The following is a 19286-nucleotide window of genomic DNA, read 5'->3' as shown; positions in this document are numbered from 1 at the left end:
GTCACATCGCCTTACCAGAAAGTTCTGGCAGCAAGGTACTAAACTCACAAATAGCAATGAATGTTAAAGTGAAGCTGCATGCAATGGTGCGACTGCCTCGTGGCGATGCGCAATTGCTTCTTGGTTGGGCTGCCACAGCCAAAGTCGGCTGCTAACGTCATCCGAACACACCCGCATCATCCACAACTTCCACAACATCCACAACTCCTCCTCGACAAGACTTCCTCTGTGCCAGCGACTGATCGGCAGAACACGCTTTGTGTGGTCACTACCTGATTTTTCCGTGTTCTTGCTGGGTCCTTGCGACGGTGACGGCGGTCCGATGTTTATTTAACTGCTAGACATCGACGAGGCAATGACTGTTTCTTTAACAAAGAACGACTCCCACAACATCGCGTTGACTGGTTCAGAGACAACTCAACCCGTCCTTTCTTGGCCCCACCACCATCTGTGGAATATCCGCATAACATAACTACTCCGTACTCTCCTGAGTCCTCCCGACAGACACCTCGATCTTCTCTTTTCCCTCCACAACACTGCCACCATCCCACCATGCCGCAGCGTGGGGAGGAGGTCTTCTGCCATGTTTGTGGCGCCGTCTTCCCCAAAGACGACTATGGATTGACGTGTCCCCAGTGTGAGTCTGAATTTACAGAAATTGTAAGTCAGAAGTTACCCCGCTTGGACTGCTTCAAGCTTCCGCTGATATCTTCAGATCGAGGACAATAACAATCACCCCGCCGCACATCACCAAGTCGAGTCAGAACCACCGCGTCCATCACGCCAGTCGGCCCGACAGTCACCCCGACGAGAGGAATCTCGATCTCCGGCCAGCCCATTCCACAATCACAATCCCTGGACGGAAGAGACAGAAATTCACGACGTAGGCAGCGGGAGTGGGTTCAGTCGTCGGTCCTACCGCTCCCCAGATGGACGCTTCAGCTTCACCAGCACGACATTCTCGACCGGGTTCCCCTCGCGACGAGTACGAGGGGGACTTCCGGACCTACTTCCCTCGGATGATCCTGTCATGCGCAGCTTCAACGCGATTTTCCAGGGCCTAGCAGGGGCACCGTTCAATGCCGGACACCGAGACAGAGACAGAGATCCTTTGCGTGCAGACGATCTCAACCCGCCTTGGGCTGATGAACATCGAGACCGCAGAGATCCGTTCGGAGGTTTATGGCCGAGAGATGCGGATAACCCGCAACCAATGGCACATCCGCTGGGTGATATAAATGAGTAGGTTTTCTCCATGGTTGCATATTATGAAAACTAGCTCACACGGTTATAGAATTCTTGACTTGTTCCGGACAGACTTCCCATTTGACGGACACGCCGACAGGCCTACGGGTAGAGGTGGTGTTCGCTTCATGGGAGGCAATCCCCTGTCCATCATCGCCAGTATCCTGGGTGGGGGTCGCCATGGCGATGCCGTCTACTCTCAAGAAGAGCTGGACCGGGTGATTTCGCAACTGATCGACCAGAACGTGAATGGCAATGGGGTGCCGCCTGCCTCGCAGAGTGCCATCCGGGCTCTGCCGAAGAAAAAGGTTGACCGGGAGATGCTAGGTCCCGAGGGGAAAGCAGAGTGCTCGATCTGCATGGAATCGGTGGAGTTGGGCACCGAAGTCACAGTACTTCCGTGCAAGCATTGGTTCCACTTTACATGCATTGAGATGTGGCTGAATCAACACAATACATGCCCTCATTGCAGACGTGGAATCAATAATACACCTCAGTAAGCAAGGCGACACTCTGTCTCTGTCTTCCAAGCCCTCCTGCCTGCCATCAGTCGAAGTCGCTGATATCAGTCGAAATCGCTGATGGCCAAATGTTTTCATTCACAGGGAGAATGCTCCTGGCACGAGAAATAATCCAGTGGTAATATCTAGCAGTCCGGAGCCACCGTCTCCGCGGCGGCGTTCTGAGGCGGATTATCAAGATAACCATAACCATAACCATAACCATCAGTATAACCATCAGCATTACCATCAGCATAACCAGTATCACCACCACAATCACAGTGGGTCTTCTGAGAGCCGGCGTGGGTCTACATCTAATCACACACCAAGTTCTCCGGAGACGGAGCGAAGGCGTCCAAGCGGAGGCATCAGCGGCTGGGTCAGGAGTCATTTTGGCGGAAGCAGCTGATTTTCAGCAGACTAACATGTCGACAATACAATGCACTTGGAAATTGACATGCTGGCTGAACTTTTCCCACCAGGCTCGAATCTTTTGACGCTGTTTGCAGCCATCCACTTGGACATATTCATACGGACGCAGTTTGCAAGTTGCAAGTTTGCATAGATGGGGATATACTGGACCGGACTGGACAGGACTGACAGGACAGGATTGAACTTGACTTTAAGGACTCCTTCAGGCGTTGATTACCATTTTTTGGGTTCTTTGCTTTTTCATCATTCAACTTTTGACTCGACTTTTGAACACTTGACAAATGTGATTTACTAAAGGCTTGATTTTGATTGACTTGATTGATCTGATTGATTTGATTTGATCTTCCCGCCGTTTTGGTTTGGGATGGTACGTACGTACCTAGGCCTAGTACTATACTGGTACATACATTACATTGGCATTGGCTGTGGCTCTGGCTCTGACACTGGCACATCTTGATTTATTTTACGAGAGACGAACGTGGTTCACATGATAATTATGTGGGTCACCTTTTTTTTTCCTTCTCAGGTTTTCTTTTTCCCTGTTTTTTTGGCCTTTTTTTCCCTTCCTTTTTTTTCCCCCCTCTCTCTCTTTGTTTCATTCTTGTTTCTTTTGTGGCGCTTTCCCTCACACCTGTAATTTTCTTTGTCTGTTTCTTTTTTTTTTCTAGGGGGAAAAAGGACTCAATCACCTTACCTACCTCATTTAACAACTATGTAACTTCCTTTCAATGAAGTGATGACCGATCAGCCAAACCGATCAACCAAGCCATGCCCCTGCATGCATGTATTTGCATGGTCCTATTTCCTGTGCAAGGGTCCAGGGAGGAGGAAGGAAGGAGGGGAGAAATAATTTGCTTTTTTTTATAGGCGTAGGGCAAGTAGACATATATAAACTGACGGAAGGGCCTGCTTGACCATATATATAAGCTTATTATCATGTATTATGTTTATATCCTCAAGAGAAAAAAAAATTATATATAAATATTCTAACTGTACTGTTCTGAACATAACAGTCAATGAAGGTACCTCAGCAAGCATACGAGGAAAAAAAAACACAAACTGTCACAAGCATCACGTTTCCTGCCCGCTAGAAATGAAAAATCCCAATACATATGTGAAAATTAGAGAGGAAAAAAAATGCATATTAACAACCATCTCATCGCCGCTCAATGTACCCACCACGCCCAACAAGCAGAAAAATAGAAAGTGATCTGCAAACAACGAAATAATGAAACTGATCTGACGCGTACATGCCAGTGAGGTAAGGCTCCAGTAGAGCCAATGATTAGGTAGGTAGGTAGCAGCTAGATAAGACTGCGATAAAATGAGACGAGACGAGACGAAAAAAAGGAGCGCCGTTTTAGCATCACATCCACAGTAAAACAGTTTTTGAAGGTAGGAAGCAAGCATAGACAGGGAAAAGGACCGAGATCAGACAGGGATTAATCGAGAAAGGGATCAAGTGTAGCATAGGACAGTTAAGGTAATGAATTACGCTAACCGCCCCATGTCGACAGTCGATAATCACATATTGGCGAGTTCGTGGTCAATCTGCCGGTCAAGGAACGCGCGTCTCTCGCCGACCAATGCAGTCTGAAGCCGTTGCTCGACAAGAGCCCTCACTGAAAGGACGCCATGTCAGTATCATATCTGCTTGTGACAATTTTTGAACTTGCGATAACTGCTACATACCTTGTTTCTTGGTTATGTTGTCGAGGTCGACCTCAGCCAGGCAGGTGCGAACCGCCTCAATGATCGTATTATCATCAGGTCCATTCCCTCCCCTGAAATCCAGGGCAGTGCTCACAGGCCTCGAGTTATACCCACCCAACGGGCTTCGTGACTGCCGGCGAGTGTGTCCTCCAAGCAGATTCTCGGAGCTTGGCATCATTGGCATGCTCAATCTGCTCGTGTTAACTGGGTTGTCTTGGTAGTTGCTCAACCCCCCTATAGACATGTGGCGTTGGTTGTGTCCAAAGTGCGAGTTCCGGTTGCCATTGCCGCCAAATGGGGCGGGCGACTGTGGTGGCATATATGGACCCGCGCCTCGACCTTGACCAGGGAAGCCGGTCAAGATAGTCGACGCTGGCTTGACAGAAGAATACGTCGAGTGCATATCATCCATTTCCATGGCAACATCATCGGTGTATGGGCCTTGATAATACTTCTCGCCAAGACCAGCATCGCCGCGCCGGCCGGGGAGATTGTTGGCCAGAGCATAATCATCCCACCGTTGCAGAGGGATGCTTCTCGGATCGAAGCCCTCGTCCTCGACTGCCACCACGCGTTTGTCTCCCTTCTCCCCGATGACGATACGGGTATTACCCCAGGTGAAGTTGTCTTGGTTCCAGAAGGAGTAGAGCGGCAGGACAAAACTGTAAATTGGATAGGCCATGAGGTAAATAATCATCCACCCAATATGCTGCCATTGCCGCTTGATAATGAAGATGACCGCTTGCAGGCCATATACACCAGCAATCATTATAATGGAGATCAGAGGGAACTGGCCCTGGCGGGTCGCAACCTCGTAGATAAGATAGCCCAAGTACACGCACGTTGCTGGGAGAATGATCGTTCCCAACAGATCAACCAAGACGACAAATCGCATACTGAAGCAACAGAAACCGCACAGGTCCTTCAGAGCAGCCAGCTCCACCAAGTTATGCACGGTAGAGTTGATCCAACGCCGCCTCTGGGAGAGCAAAACACTCCATGTTTCGGGAGCCGCAGTGCTGGCATAGGCGTCAGGGATGAACTTGTAGGACATATTTGGGAAGTGCTTGGTCATCAGAGTGGTGAGAAAACGATCTTCTCCGAGTGACAAAAGGTTCTTCTTGTGCAGCGTGTCCACGTCGATATCAGCGTATTCTTTAATAACCTGATCCGAGATGATCAAAGGGCGGCCTTTATCTGCCGTTCGAAGACGGTACATGCAGAAACTAATATCAAAATTAGTCTTTCAATTCGTCCGAGGTTCAATCGTCATGGGAGACTGTAACTCACCATCCTGGAAGACAGGTGACGCTGCCAAAGAGAGACTCAAACGCTTTGGCCAAGTGGTGGGAGATGTAATACTCGTAAACCTGGATCATGGTCCACCAACTCCGCTCTTCGTTTTGGAGACTGGTCTCACCACAAATACCTGCGATCTTGGCGTCATTTGCACAAGCGGCAACCAAACGATTCAGGGCGTCTTCCTTCACGCTGGTATCAGCGTCCACCATGAGCAAGAACTCATATAGTTCGGGGTCGACACCAATCACATTGTTAATTTGGTGGAACATCTCCAATTCGAGCGGCGACATCGGCGCGCGGTGGTGAACCCGGTTGAGGAAGTTGAGGAGAAGGATCTGAGAGTCACGTTTGCCGCGGTTTCCAGGCTTCGACCTAGTCTGCTCCGACTCCTTTCCGACCTTCACGACAACAATGTATGGAACCACATTGCCCTCGAATTCATACAATCCCGAATAAACTTTGCCATAGTTGAGTTGGTCGCTCCCTTGCCCAACGGATTTGAATGGCAAAGCCGGAGGATCAATTTTCGGGTCCACTCCCAGAATGTCGAGGACAATCTTTGGTGTTGGGCGGTCATTACCCGAGCCGACAATCATTCCATCGCATATGACACAAATCAATTTCCGCTTGTTGTCATATTGAAGGGCCGTAAGGGAGTCCAGGCCCTTGCGAAGCTGATCTTCACCTTCGGTGTACGCGGGCACATGGCAGATGACAAACTTATCTTGTGGTGCAGGACGTCGTTTTGAGCCGAGTTGCAGCGCAGCCAGGAACTTGACAAGGATCACAGAGCAGATAAGGATCGTGAAAGAAAGCAAAATCCAGTTGTTCACCGTACACCTCGGTGAGTCCCTAAAATCGACTTCGCCGACATAAAACACATTGTTGAGACAGTTGAGTGCGTTATCAAACTGGACTGAGTCCTGCCATTTGTCTGTGATGTCGCTACCCGGATAGTTTTGGAAGAGTGTTGTCACACCGCTCGGAAGGAAATTGTAGGTATCGAGATTGTTCATCATCTTTAGGGTGTAGAAATAATTGGTCAAATCATATACCTTATTATTGATGATAGACCAATATCTTTGGTTGTTGTTTGCTTGCTGTTTAATGGTGTCCAACGACCATACCAGGGAACCCTTGTAGTATTGTGTGATTTTAGGCAGGAACACATCTTGATACCAGGTGATTTGGTGCAATGCCGTATTTGGATCTGGCTGAAAGTAGGGACCGCACGTGTGAAGAGCGTCAGAGTACAGAACGGCGTCCGTATTGTTGTTTTGAAGTTCAATGCTCTGGTCGTTCACGAACGGCTTGCAGGCCTGCGTAAGGGGAGGAGGAAAGTAGGCATCGAGATTCTGACCCGCAAAGGGCTCCATGTTCGAGGCTGAGGTCTGAATGGAGGTATCACTATGCTGAAGTCTCCAGAATGTGCTGATATCGTAGACGACGCCGTGAATGCTGACCCAGAAGTCATTGTCACCGGTATGATAGCTGACTTCTTGCGAGTTCCAGACCTTGTTTTTGTTGGGACAAAGGAGATTACCGAATTCGACAATGTAAAAGATCACGATGGCGTTAAAAAGAAGGATGAGGAACATGAGAGTCACTTTCTCTCGCCAGGCCATCCGCACATCAGGACGCTTCATGCGACCAATATAGCGCAGAAGGAAGGACGGGATCCACCAAGTCATCGCCCAGACGAAAGCAACCCAAGCACGTCGGCCCGTGCTGATTGTCTTTTTCTCGATATGTTTGGGATCACCAAACTCCGGATCCAGTTCGCCAGTATACCGACCGAGATCGCCATCGTACTCCTCATCACCTCTGTGATCATCTCCCTTGGGACCAAGTCCATAGTCTCCTCTGGTAGAGTGAGGCACTGTTGGAGCGATAGAGCGAGCACCTCCCGTAACGCTGTGGGCCATGTTGTTCTGTGTCTGCAGCAGATTATCACGGCTTCCGAGGAGGCTGGTGGATTCACCGGCCGGGGGGAAGAAACCAGATGCGTTTGGATTGGGATGAGTCGGGGAATAGCCACTTTCAAAAGGATTGGCACCCATCATGAAAGGATTCCCATCTGGTTTCAGATCAAGCATCGTCTCCGCTTCCCACCAGGCACCTTCTCTCATCCATATCCTTTCATGGCCAATAACTACTTCGCCGTTACTCCAGCCTCGCTCAAGAATCCAGCTCTCGATCCCGTCTTTCCCTTCCTTGCATCCAAGGCGAGAGTATCGAGTGACGAACTCCTCAACGTCGAAATCGGCGGTGTAATCGAGGTTCTTGTGACGACGGTTGGCCCACTCTGGCAACCTCCAGTCGCGCAATTGACGGGACACAGCACCAGCCGACCAGGCGGATGTTGGGGTTGGCAGACCGGCCAGGCTCTCCGGAGAGTCATCAGTGGGGTGAAGAGCGAGGTGATACCATACTCTGCTGCTGCCGAGGGTCGCAGTAAGATCAAACCGGCCTTTCCTGCCTACCGTGATACCCTCGTTATCGTCAGGGAATAGGACATCCCGGAGGAAACCACCCATCTCGACCTCAACCCCGACCTTTTCCAAAACTCCCTGTCTCCTGTCATTGGCGTGTTCCCGTTCACGGGCAGCAGCTCCCCCCGAGATACCCAAATCAGCTTCCACCTCAGCCACTGCACTCTTCATTTCATTAAGAACCGAATGGCCAGCCGGCGCGATTTCAAGTCCATCTTCTTTCATTTCGGCATTGATACCCAGAGTGTCATCGAAAACACCCCGAAGGGCGACGGCTTTACCCAGAGGAGGGCTTGGAATATCAACAACCGTTAGGCTCACGGTATCTCCGTTATCTTCGCCATTCCCGCTGGATCCATTCTCCTGAATGTTTCGGAGTTCATTGGCTATTGCCTCATTGGCCTTTTGAATCACCCAGTCCACCAATGCTTCGTAAATGCCCGAGACTAGAATTTGACGCTCGTCGGTGGTGCATTTGTGGAGAAGGATCTCAGGATCGATACCAAGAAGCCCAGCTGCGTCCTCACAGACCTCTTCCAATTCCTCCTGATCAACCAGGAAGCCCAAAGTATTCCCGAGTTTGAGCAGACCTGCTAGAACCGAAATCAAACCTCTCTGTGAAGCTCCCTTGATGCCAATGGCTTTGAGGGCGGAGCGAAAATCCTCCGAGGAAGCAGCATCGTCGGCTGTTGGTACGTACGACGGCGGCGTATATGTGCCCGATTTGTTGAGCAGCGCATATGCAGATGGGTCCTTGAGGCTGAGATACTCTCTCTCCGCCTGACTAGATGAGGCGTTAATCAAGTAGTAGAGGACGTCGAAAGCACGGAAGCCGGCTTCGGCGGGAATATCCAGCAGGCCTCTGGAGACATTGAGGCCCGAAGTAGATAACGAAATGGTGAGCCCAGTTACGGTACCGCTGAGAGTAAATGTGTAGGAGACGGCAAGAGACGAGTAGAGAGAGTATGAAGGGTTGAATGGCGTTACCGCTGACACAAAGGGACGTATGGCGGAGAGAGCAGTAAAGACTATTTCAGGAGTCGACAAAGGTATCACGGAGAGAAAAGGAGCCAGTAGTGACGGTGTTGAACGGTGCAGAGAGCTGTGAAGAGAGTTAGCGACCTATATTACCGAGCTGAAGAATCAGAATACCAACCATAAAACAATACAGCCGTCTTCGGCTCTTCTTCTTGCGTGTTCCCATGCTCTTCGAGCCAACTCACTATCCACGGTTCCCCCAGAACTGCCATCAGAGCGCGGATTGGCAGCTGTAAGCCATGTATTCACAACGAGACTTGTGCCAGACTCGAGCTCATAAGGCTGGCCCGAGGAATAAAAGTTGTGGAGGGCATTAAGGAGACTCGTTGTCGACACCTGGGACGGCTGATTGCCTGCTGGACGAGAACCAGAAGGTGGGACAGCAGACGCACTCGAATAAACAGAGAAGCGATTCGACATTGCAGCCATGGTGCTAAGTGCAGTAGTCCCGGAGAACGGGAATTGCAAGAGGTTGTTGGCTGGTGTCCGTTAGGACATCGGCTGTCTATGCTGCGAATAGTCTCGGGGATATGGACAAGAAGGGGGTGATGGTAGAAAGACGCCTGCACAGTCCCTGTTTGTCACGTACTCCGTACAGCTAAAATGGAACAGGGACCGTGATGGAACGTGGTGACCCTCGAAGCAGGAGGATCCAGAGATGTGGAATGAGAGGTGAGAGGGTCGTCACGACAACGCAAAAGAATCCCTGACTCTAAAAGCGAATGACAGGCGAAACTCGCCCTGAAACGAACGTGGCCGGCAATTCTGCCAAAAGAAGTGTCACCGGCTGCAAGATAGTTATTAGATGAGATCTGAACGAGGAGGGAGCAGCCTCAACGCGGTGGAGGAAGACAGCAGAGAGGATGGAAGAGCTTGTTTTGACCTGCCAGTACTCCGTATAGCGTAACCCCGTACTGGTGCAGACATACTGGTATGCGGTTGCGTATTACGATTACTCTGTATTGACCATCTGTAAAATTAGTATGAGAGACATGCAACTGGGCCAGTCCGTCGACGGATAAAACATCATACCGGCTGCAGGGCCTTCCAAATTTTGGAAAGAGAGCAGTCTTAGCTTGTGGACCTCTCCTGCAGCAGTCATGCGGTCCAGCCAGGAGTCAGCCACTACCACTGATCTGCCTCTTAGTGCCCCGGTATCAAATAAATCTGGAACACCAATGATGCAACCTCGGACCATCACTGCAGAAGAACAAGCGAGGCTCCATCCAGTCAGACCACCCTCTATTACAGACTACAAGGAAACTCCATATACCTGGGAATCTCTTTGACGGAGGAAAAACAACAGAGAACCTGTGTTTCTTCAATCTGTTTTCGAAGGACACTACTCCTGCTAACTCCTCACTATTTACAAATAGTAGAAAAGGGCAACAACTAACCCCTTGTCTGCCGCGCCATTATTGGTGCTGTGGCAAAAGCGGGACCATCCATCCCCGATCGGGATGCGCGTAATGTACAATACATTACGCGGTAATAATGAGGATGACTTTACCGCAACCTGGTGCTATATTTAGTGCCAAAACAAATCCCTAACCAGATAGCGGAGTCGATTAACTCACGGCCCAGCCTCTCTGGTCTCCGCGAGTCTTGACTTTTGAATCTCGATGGTTCTAGGAAGTACGATGGGATCCATCATCCGTGCTCTGCTAGCCCAGTGACCTGGACCTGTGCAGCCTTGCCGAGAGTCTAGTTCGTTCTCCTCTTGCTCCGTGCTCATCAAAACTTTTCAAGGTCTTGCCTGCAAAAAAAGTTTTCTTGGAAAAAATCTAGAAGCTAACCACAGCCTCTTTCTGATATGTTTCCTCTGTATAAATAGAGTCACAAGTCGACTGTGAGGCACAGGGCTTTCGTTCCACGGCCACTCGTTGGTGCCGGATGGGCTCCACCATGGACACTGTCCAACAGCAGTCATCGTTATTGCCTTTGGCCATCCGAATATTTTTCTTCCTAGTCGTGAAACCAGCCAACGACTGACTCCACCTCCACAGACCGAGAAAGCCGCTTTGCATCATATTAGTAAGATATGGAGATCAGTGGTCTGCTCCGTACAGAATGACGTTGTGTGGAGGAACACACGCTCCCATCCAACTGGAAACTCCTAATTAGACAGTCCAGTTTCAATGCCTTGTCTTAAGATAATCATACCAAATGGAGGAGAAACTGAATGCTGAGTTCCTAATAATAAGCAATGAAAGGGACCTTTGTGTACGATCCTCACGATAGGTGACGTACTGTACTGTACAGGATGGGTACCCCTGGTTTTGGGACTGTACATACTCCGTACATACAGTACATACAGTACAGATTCCCCCCGAAACCACCGTAGCCTAAGCATAGCCATCGCAATCTGACACACTCGCTCTACCTCGTAGAGTGTGATATCCTTGCTCTGCACACTCTATATAGGAGAAATCGATCAGGACAATACATCGTGGTTAATATTCTTTTTTTAACCTCATTTGTCTCAGTCAGCTGCTCTGGATGGTGTTGGGGCCTTTCTTAGCAATGCTTCACCTGGCAAGCATTGGACGGGTCTCACAGCCAGCAGCGGGCTGCTGCACATTCAGCCCAATCAATCAGCGCTACGCCACCCAGAACAGCACTATTTACGGCACCCATGGCAATATCCATGGATCGATGGATCGATACTCAGTAAAGACGCTAGAGATCAAGCAATACTGCCGTCGAATTCTAATAATAATAACCCACCAAAATAACCCACAAAAAGCTCGCGGAAGAAGGTGCCGGGTCGATATTAGTGTAATTTATTTTCAGGAGTTTACATTACAGGACCGGTTTCGATACCGTACCGCAACCCCATTCTCCCAGCTGTGTTTGTCACCGTTTGAGGAGGCTGTCGATCGTGATCATGTCTCGACAGTTGAGCAGTCCAACTTGCATTCCACTTTCACCCAAGATACCGTCTTTACATTCCCCAAATCTTTCCATACCTCAATTCCCCTCCTCCTCTCCTCCCTTATTGTAACGGCATCCTATCACTATCGTTTTCCTGACGAGGGGGCTATCCCGTCACGCTCGTTCGGTGCTGTGTGCCTTTCGCAACAGGCCGATTCGCTCGTTTCTCCTAGTCTCGAGGAACATCTCACATTCGCTCCCCCATTTCAGACCATGCTCTTGCCATCGGGCGGCTTCTAGACAGCCTGTGCGATACCTGAGTCTGTAAACATTCCAGACTCTGCACTTTGCTGCAAATCACACTCGTTGTACCCCGAATTCGACACCTTGGAACCTTGATTCCTTTGGCACAGATTGTCTTCTCGCCCAAACCATTTACAAGGGAACATTGAAGCCGATCGTGGACATCAACTATCGGAGGATCTCGTGTTGAACCAAGAACTGCGATAAATATAATCTTTGGCCTCCGTGTCGACGTGTCGATACGCCGGCAACCATGGCCCTCAACTCTCTGTCTCTGTCGGGAAGCACGCCTTCCCATGCGCAGTCGTCACTGCCATCGCTACCCTCACATCTCCAGTCAGATACACATTTGACGGCTCATCTGGCAAGCAGGTATTCACTTTTCTTGCCTTCCTTTCCCAGCGCGATATATCTCTAACAATTCTCTTCGCTATAGATTCCATGTGTCACTGCCAACAGCACGGCTCTCCTCACAGGCTTTAATATGCCTCAACACATATACGACGTCTACCAAGGGCCCAGATGGGGGGAAGGAGGGTAGTGCTATGGCCGAGGCAGAGGACTTGGCAAGACGTGCCTTCACCCGTCTAGGTGCCAGGGGAGAGAACCAGGCCGTTGTGTTTTTGTAAGTGGACGCTCGAAGCTCGGCTCCCTTAAGGGTATCACTTTCCTTGTCATGATTGACTGATTTTCCACGATAGAGGAGAAAGCGGCTCAGGCAAGACGACAATCCGGTCACACCTGCTATCGTCGTTTCTCTCGTTTTCCTCGACGCCTCTGTCGAACAAACTGTCATTTGCGGCTTTTGTGTTCGACACCCTGACGACGACCAAATCGGTCACCACGCCTACTGCGTCCAAGGCCGGTCTATTCTTCGAACTGCAATATGATTCATCGGTCAATCCCACTTTAATCGGAGGTAAAATCCTTGATCACCGCTTGGAAAGGAGTCGCATAACGTCAGTGCCAACGGGCGAACGAAGTTTTCACGTTTTGTACTACCTTCTTGCGGGCACCAGTGCAGCTGAAAAGGCTCACCTGGGCTTCGATTCGTCCAGCACTAGCTCAGGTCATAAGCGATGGCGGTACCTGGGTCATCCAACTCAGCTGAAAGTTGGTATCAATGACGCAGAGGGTTTCCAGCACTTCAAGACGGCGTTGAGAAAACTTGAGTTTCCTCGAAGCGAAATAGCAGAGATTTGCCAGATTTTGGCGAGTATCCTGCACATTGGCCAACTCGACTTCACTACGGGGCAGGCCACGACAACGTCGGGACAAGAGAGTGGTGGATACTCCCACGAAGGAGGCGAAACCGTAACAGTCGTGAAGAACAAGGATGTTCTGGGAGTTGTGGCTGCATTCTTGGGCCTCAGTACCGAAGATCTCGAAGTCAGTCTCCGGTACAAGAGCAAGACGATTCACCGTGAGCGTGTGACGGTCATGCTTGATCCTCGGGGTGCTCGTCAAAATGCTGATGAACTTGCACGCACGTTGTACTCGCTCTTGGTGGCATACGTGATTGAAAGTATCAACCAGAGAATCTGCGCTGCGGAGGATAGCATCGCTAATACAATCTCCATCATTGATTTTCCCGGTTTCGCCCAGGTCTCTTCGACCGGATCAACTCTGGATCAGCTCCTCAACAATGCCGCTACGGAGTCGCTGTATAACTACTGTTTGCAAAGCTTCTTCACCCGCAAGGCCGATTTGTTAGAGAGCGAAGAAGTCAGTGTGCCTGCGACGAGTTACTTTGATAACTCGGACGCCGTTCGTGGTCTTCTCAAGCAGGGCAACGGACTTTTGAGCATCCTGGATGACCAGGCCAGACGGGGAAAATCGGATCTTCAGTTCCTCGAGAGTCTGAAGAAGAGATTCGAGAACAAGAACCCAGCTATAGTCGTAGGGGACACCAGGACTGTGATGCCGGGGAGCAACTTTTCTACCCCCAGCGCCCGTGCGAGTTTCACAGTGAAGCATTTCGCAGGAGAGGTCGATTACCCGGTCAATGGTCTCCTTGAAGAGAATGGAGAGACCATTTCGGGAGATCTCATGAACCTCATCAACTCGACACGGAGTGATTTCGTACGGGAGCTCTTCGGCCAAAAAGCGCTGCAGAAAGTCACACATCCCAAGGAGAAGAGCGCCATCATGCAGGCTCAAGTGAGCTCCAAACCACAGCGCATGCCAAGCATGGCCAGACGCAAGATCGGCGCACCCTCCAAATTCGCTTCTCAGGGCGCCCGGTCTGATAATGAAGAGATGGAAGAGTTCGACAGCCAAGGAGGCAGCAGCAAGCAGGGTGCGTCTGGAAGGAGGAAGAGTGCCAACCTCATGGGTCCAGAACAAGGCGCAGCCGGTCAATTTCTCTCGTCGCTGGAAATCATCAACAAATGTCTGACTTCGCCGAATCTCAATCCGTACTTTGTCTTTTGTCTGAAGCCTAATGACCGACGCATCGCCAATCAGTTCGACAGCAAATGCGTTCGAATGCAGGTCCAGACGTTTGGCATTGCGGAAATTAGCCAACGACTGCGCAATGCTGACTTCAGTGTATTCCTTCCTTTTGCTGAATTCCTGGGCCTTGCGGAAGCTGAGAACATTGTCGTCGGAAGCGACCGCGAGAAAGCAGAGCTTGTCTTGGATGAGAGGAAGTGGCCTAGCAACGAGGCCCGAGTCGGTAGCACTGGCGTCTTCCTCAGTGAGAGATGCTGGGCTGATATTGCTAAACTTGGTGAGCGCGTGCATCCTGTCTACACAGCAGATGCAATGGATGACGGGGGTGACGGGCTGCTCCAACCACATAGCGGCGCGTACTCCGACTCGAAGGTCCGGTTACTCAATGCATCCGATAACTCTCCTACTGGTGCTTTCATCTATGGCGATGAAACAAAGCAGGCTTACTTCGGCAGTCGTGATCTTGATGCTCGTTCTGATGCCGGTGCCTCTGCCTTCAACTCTGGTGATATGTTCAAGAATCTCGAGACGAGAGAGCAAATGGCTGAAAAGGGTAATGAGCGACAGATGGAAGAAGTCGACAGTGTTGCCATCTCAAGTAGCCGTAAACGGTGGTTGGCCATTGTTTACCTGCTAACCTTCTGGATTCCGGACTTTGCCATCAAGATGTTTGGAGGGATAAAGAGAAAAGATGTCCGGCTAGCCTGGCGCGAGAAATTTGCCATCAATATGATCATCTGGCTCAGCTGCGGCATCGCAATTTTCTTTGTTGTCGCCTTTCCAGGCTTGATCTGTCCCACACAACACGTCTATTCGGCGGCGGAATTGGCCGACAACAACGGTAAACATGGACATCCCTCCTATATTGCGATTCGGGGTGTTGTCTTCGATCTGGGAGCTTTTATACCGACACATTATCCCAAAAACCTCATACCCTCGACGCAGTTAAGTCAGTATGCAGGGACGGATGTCACTGGCCTCTTCCCAATACAAGTTTCAGCGCTCTGTCAAGGCGTCAATGGCTCCATAGATCCAACTGTGCAGCTTAACTATTCGCCAACCAACATTTCGGGATCCGCCACTATCCTCAACAGTGTAGAGGCCAACTCGGTCTATCACGACTTTCGGTACTTCACAAATGATTCCCGGCCGGATTGGTTTGCTGAGCAAATGATAATGTTGAAATCCTCCTTCTTGAAGGGGTACATGGCCTACAGTCCGCAGTATCTAAACACGTTGGCGTCCAAACAGATGTCCATTGCGAGCATCAATGGCAATGTCTATGACTTCACTAGTTACATCGCAGGAGGACGCAGGTTGGCCGCCCCTCCCGGTAAGACAGTGCCACAGGATGTGAACACCAACTTCATGGATCCCCTTGTGGTTGATCTGTTTGCGCAACGGTCCGGTCAAGATGTGACTAAATACTGGAACGACCTGCCACTTGACCCAGTGCTGCGCCAGCGAATGCAGCTCTGTATGGACAATTTGTTCTTCGTCGGCAAAGTAGACACGCGAAACTCGGCGCAATGCCAGTTTGCACGGTACTTCATCCTCGCAATCTCGTGCGTACTGTGCCTGGTCATTACGTTCAAGTTTTTGGCTGCCCTGCAATTTGGCAGGAAGAATATTCCTGAGAATCTGGACAAGTTTATCATCTGCCAGGTCCCGGCGTACACGGAAGATGAAGAGTCTCTTCGCCGGGCCATTGACTCGATGGCTCGAATGAAATATGATGATAAACGCAAACTTCTCGTTGTGGTCTGCGATGGTATGATCATCGGTCAGGGCAACGACCGTCCGACGCCCAGGATTGTCTTGGACATCTTGGGCGTTCCGGAGACTGTTGATCCAGAGCCCTTGAGCTTCGAGAGTCTCGGCGAAGGTATGAGGCAGCACAACATGGGCAAAGTTTACTCGGGTCTGTATGAGGTGCAAGGTCACATCGTCCCCTTCCTCGTAGTGGTCAAGGTTGGAAAGCCATCCGAGGTTTCTCGTCCTGGAAACCGTGGTAAGCGAGACTCACAGATGATCTTGATGCGTTTCCTCAACCGTATCCATTACAACCTCCCCATGAGCCCCATGGAGCTCGAGATGCATCACCAAATCCGGAATATCATCGGCGTCAACCCAACGTTCTATGAGTTCATTCTACAGGTAGACGCCGATACGGTTGTTGCCCCGGATTCTGCAACTCGAATGGTGGCTGCAATGGTGGCTGATACGCGCATCATTGGTCTCTGTGGAGAGACGTCGTTGAGCAATGCCAAGGCATCTGTAATCACGATGATCCAAGTCTACGAATACTACATCTCTCACAACTTGACAAAGGCGTTCGAAAGTCTCTTCGGTTCGGTGACGTGTTTGCCTGGATGTTTCAGTATGTACCGGATCCGCTCAGCCGAGACTGGGAAGCCGTTGTTCGTGAGCAAAGAAGTCGTCGACGCGTACTCGGAGATCCGTGTGGACACGCTGCACATGAAGAACCTCCTTCACTTGGGTGAAGATCGGTACCTGACAACGCTCCTAATGAAGCACCACCCATCGTACAAGACAAAATACCTGTTCCGGGCTCATGCGTGGACGATCGCACCCGAGAGCTGGACTGTCTTCTTGTCCCAACGTCGGCGATGGATCAACTCGACGGTTCACAACCTGATCGAACTGATCCCATTGCAACAGATGTGTGGTTTCTGCTGCTTCAGTATGCGGTTTATCGTTTTCATCGATCTCCTCAGCACTGTGATTCAGCCGGTGACAGTGGCGTATATTGCCTATCTCATTGCCTGGCTTGTCATCGATACCTCTGTCATTCCTTTCACGGCCTTCATTCTTCTTGGGGCTATCTACGGTCTGCAGGGGATCATCTTTGTGCTTCGCCGCAAGTGGGAAATGGTCGGGTGGATGATCATCTACCTCCTCGCCATGCCTGTCTTCTCACTGGGTCTCCCTCTGTATGCATTCTGGCATATGGACGACTTTACGTGGGGTAACACTCGTATCGTCACCGGTGAGAAAGGACGCAAGGTGATCATCTCTGATGAAGGCAAGTTTGACCCTGCGTCCATCCCGAAGAAGAAGTGGGAGGAGTACCAGGCGGAGCTGTGGGAGGCTCAGACGCAACGAGATGACCGTTCGGAGGTGTCCGGATACTCCTATGCAACCAAATCTTACCACCCAGGGGCGTCGGAGTATGGATTCCCTGCGTCTCGTCCGGCTTCCCAGCTCGACCTGCCTCGCTTCGGGTCACGTATGTCGCTGGCTCCGTCGGACATGCCTGGCCGTCCAATGGATATGGAGATGAACGAGATGGCGGACTTGCCAAGCGACGATGCCATTCTCGCTGAGATTCGCGACATCCTTCGAACGGCAGATCTGATGACAATAACCAAGAAGGCTGTGAAGGCGGAGCTGGAGAGGAGGTTTGGAGTAAATCTGGACGCGAAGAGAGCATACATCAACTCAGGTGAGTTCAGTTGCTCTACGACTATTTCTTTGAAAGATCGTGTACTGACTTGTTACCCTCTCAGCCACCGAAGCAATTCTGTCAGGGCAGTTGTAAATTGTTCGTATTTTCTCGTCTTCTTTTTTAGTCGCATCATTGAAGATAATGTCCTCTGCTGTGTCAATATTGCATAATTCTGGAGGTGATGCCTCCAGGACACACTTCACATACTTTTCCTAATCGTCAGAGCGTTTCATTTGAAGCAATTACGACATGCAAACATGTGGCAGCATGTTCTTGTGCGCTAATTCCACTTGTCTGTCTCATACTTCCTCTCCTAACTGGCGGTGTGCCTGACCTCTACAAGATCGGATCAGTTAACTCTATGTGTGTGCGTGTGTGTTTTCCTAATCTCTCTATCTCTCTACTGATGTTCTTGTTGCTCTCGTTTATTTCTTTCCAGGAAGATAAGATGGATGGTCCTAGTACGGTGGGTGTTTCGCTTTCTGGGGATCTCCTTTTTTTTATCCGCACTTGCAAAATGAGTTGATTGATTGTGTATATTTCCTTTTATTGTCCGCTCAGCGCATGGAATCGAATAATCATTTTCCTTATCATTTCCCTTATTATATTCTTTTTTATTTTTCTGTTGTTTTGTCATGAAACCACGGGGGTCAATCAGTCAATTGATCAATCAAGCAGAGAAATGGTGATTTATTTGCATTACACACATGCATGCACATATACTATTAATATTGTATTAATCATACAGTAATTAATATGTGTATGTAGCTAGTTAGCTTTGTGAGAAATTTATTGTCCTTTCTTCAATTTTTTAAGTTTCATTCAATTGTCTTTTTTGTTGTTTCCGTCATACAACAGAAGTCATACATACCTTAGGTAATAGTAAGCAATATAAATCACAAAAGATAATAAAGGAAGATAAGCACAGGCTAAATACACACGTCAGATCATGATTCTAAGTAATTATAACTATGTAGATACTTGTACCCGCGCGCGTCGTCGTCAAAACGTATAGGAAATAGGATCGTAGATATTATTGTTAGTCAGTCAGTCAGTCAGGTTGATCGCGTCCTATATATATACCTATATCTACAGAGCAGAGTATATTACATACAGTACTACAAGGTCACCAGTCTCCTGAATGAAGTCCATCCCCTGAAAAAAAAAAAGAGAGAGGGAGAGAGATTCATCCTTGAAAAAAAAATATTGAACCCTTAAACAGTATTTTATATATTTCAGACTGAAATTCGTATAATATAATATAGTATATTCTTCTAATAGGTAAATATGAAACCATATATATATCTCTCTATTTATTTATTTTAACCTGAACTAACCGATTGATTGCCCTTCCAAGGAAGGTTGGCGCCGAATAGGTACCTACCTGCCTAGGTAGGTAATAATGTCAACACGGGCTGAGATACCTATCAGCCATACTGGAACAAACAGAAGCTGCATTGTACG

At 49.5% G+C, this 19286-nt stretch overlaps 3 protein-coding genes across 3 annotated transcripts; 2 read left to right on the top strand and 1 right to left on the bottom strand.

Annotated features, from left to right (window-relative positions):
* Nucleotides 1–552: 552 nt before the first annotated feature.
* On the top strand, nt 553–1745 carry VTN77DRAFT_5596 (uncharacterized protein; the record flags this gene model as incomplete). The annotated part of the gene is made up of 3 exons (XM_069421781.1): nt 553–660; nt 716–1242; nt 1295–1745. 3 exons carry the CDS (start codon nt 553–555, stop codon nt 1743–1745), a joined length of 1086 nt encoding a protein of 361 aa, XP_069276828.1.
* Nucleotides 1746–3701: 1956 nt separating this feature from the next.
* On the bottom strand, nt 3702–9151 carry VTN77DRAFT_5595 (uncharacterized protein; the record flags this gene model as incomplete). Its single annotated transcript, XM_069421780.1, has 4 exons — nt 3702–3799; nt 3870–5116; nt 5181–8786; nt 8841–9151. The coding sequence occupies 4 exons, from the start codon at nt 9149–9151 to the stop codon at nt 3702–3704; spliced, it is 5262 nt and encodes a 1753-aa protein (XP_069276827.1).
* A 3001-nt stretch (nt 9152–12152) lies between these two features.
* On the top strand, nt 12153–17915 carry VTN77DRAFT_5594 (uncharacterized protein; the record flags this gene model as incomplete). Its single annotated transcript, XM_069421779.1, has 4 exons — nt 12153–12271; nt 12336–12524; nt 12601–17819; nt 17884–17915. The coding sequence occupies 4 exons, from the start codon at nt 12153–12155 to the stop codon at nt 17913–17915; spliced, it is 5559 nt and encodes a 1852-aa protein (XP_069276826.1).
* Nucleotides 17916–19286: the final 1371 nt, after the last annotated feature.

The sequence above is a fragment of the Rasamsonia byssochlamydoides genome (assembly GCF_041956645.1).
Source record: "Rasamsonia byssochlamydoides strain NRRL 3658 unplaced genomic scaffold VTN77scaffold_40, whole genome shotgun sequence".
Classification (NCBI taxonomy): Eukaryota; Fungi; Ascomycota; class Eurotiomycetes; order Eurotiales; family Trichocomaceae; genus Rasamsonia; species Rasamsonia byssochlamydoides.
Note: the sequence above shows the minus strand (reverse complement) of the source record. Positions and strands in the feature narration are given on the sequence as shown.